Source organism: Cryptotermes secundus, unplaced genomic scaffold, assembly GCF_002891405.2.
Source record: "Cryptotermes secundus unplaced genomic scaffold, Csec_1.0 scaffold12868, whole genome shotgun sequence".
NCBI classification, from domain to species: Eukaryota; Metazoa; Arthropoda; class Insecta; order Blattodea; family Kalotermitidae; genus Cryptotermes; species Cryptotermes secundus.
The window spans coordinates 1,084-2,602 of NW_019732071.1; the positions used below are offsets into that span (position 1 = coordinate 1,084).

The following is a 1,519-nucleotide window of genomic DNA, read 5'->3' on the forward strand; positions in this document are numbered from 1 at the left end:
TCTTCTGAGACCCTAGACTCAGACAATTCTAGCAAGTTTCTTGAATGACCTGGAAGAGGTGCCATTTTGTTTTCTGGCTGTGAGAGGTCTTGATCCTTCTGGCCATCACAGTTGGGAGACAAGCTCTGATTCAGGCTTAAAATTTGTGCTGTGTTTGCTGCTCCATGGGACAACACAGCCTCAAGTTCTTTCACCCTTGCTGCCAGTGTTTGGTTTTCTGTCTGCAGAGCTTCCACACGTTTTACTAGGTGCAGATTCTCCTCAGTGCAATGCTTTACCCTACAATAACACAAATATATTTGGTAAAAGTCGCAGAAATGGAAAGCAACAATGCCCAAGAGAATTTACCACACAAGCTTCATCACCTTGGTCTCCCATACTGATTATGTGAGAAAATGCTACAGCCCGTAAGACATGAATAAACTTATAGAAATCATGAATTAAACTTAAAATTGCAACTGTAAGAAATCATAGTTCTTCAGTATACTTCAAATACACCTGACTATGAAAATTGTTTTTTTTTGTCACCGTGCAACAGGAAAGTGAACTCACTCACTCACTGAGTGCGCCCTTCTTGAGAAGCTGCCAATTGTGCAGCCATGCAAGAACTTCCCAGCATTTTATGCAACCCAAAGTTCATTACCATGTTCACAAGAGCCCTCCACTGTCCCTATACTGAGCCAGATCAATCCAATCCATACCATCCCACCATATCTATATAAGGTACACTTTAATACTTCCACCCACCTATGTCTTGGCCTTCCCAGTAGTCTCCTTCCTTCTGGCTTTCCCACAAACATCCTACATGGATTCCTCCTCACCCCCATTCAAGCAACATCCCCTGCCCATCTCATCCTCCTTGACTTGATCATTCTATTTATACTTGGAGAAGAGTACAAGTTATGAAGCCAGGAAAGTAAACTAGTTAAAAAAAAAAAAAGTTTATGCCACTGATATTCAACAGAATTTCCATACAAAAGTTTCCACCTGTCTTGCTATACATGAAGAACATTACAAATATGTGACATTTTTCACAGCAATGAGCACAAAACTACAGTCTTCTGGGACGTAATGCTGTACAGCCTCACAGATAATTACCCTGAATATGGAGGCAGCAGATTCCTCCAAAGTGGTAACTGTCTACTTAGTTTTCTGTGTGTTCACTTCTAGACCAACCTGTATGCATATAGGATATTGGTGGGAAAGCCAGAAGGAAAGAGACCACACGGAAGACCAAGGCGTAGGTGGGTGGACAATATTAGAATGGATCTTAGAGAGATAGGATGGGATGGTATGTATTGGATAGATCTGGCTCAGGATAGGGACCAGTGGAGGGCTCTTGTGAACACGGCGATGATCTTTGGGTTCCATAAAAAGCTGCGAAATTCTTGAGTAACTGCAGAATTGGCAGCTCCTCAAGAAGGGCTCAGCTCCATGAGTGAGTGAGTAAGTAAGTAAGTAAGTAAGTAAGTGGTAACTGTCTATGGGTCTACAGGGCATCATATCCCATAAGATAGTC

General features: G+C 42.2%; 1 protein-coding gene across 1 annotated transcript in view; it reads right to left on the reverse strand.

Annotated features, from left to right (window-relative positions):
- Positions 1-11: 11 nt before the first annotated feature.
- Positions 12-1,519, reverse strand: part of LOC111867552 (cyclic AMP-responsive element-binding protein 3-like protein 4) — a gene marked incomplete at its 3' end in the record, with an annotated part of 5,548 nt that continues 4,040 nt past the window's right edge. The window contains exon 4 of the mRNA XM_023857532.2: positions 12-279. Within this exon, the coding sequence (XP_023713300.2) occupies positions 12-279 (268 nt within the window). The remainder of the gene's footprint in view (positions 280-1,519) is intronic.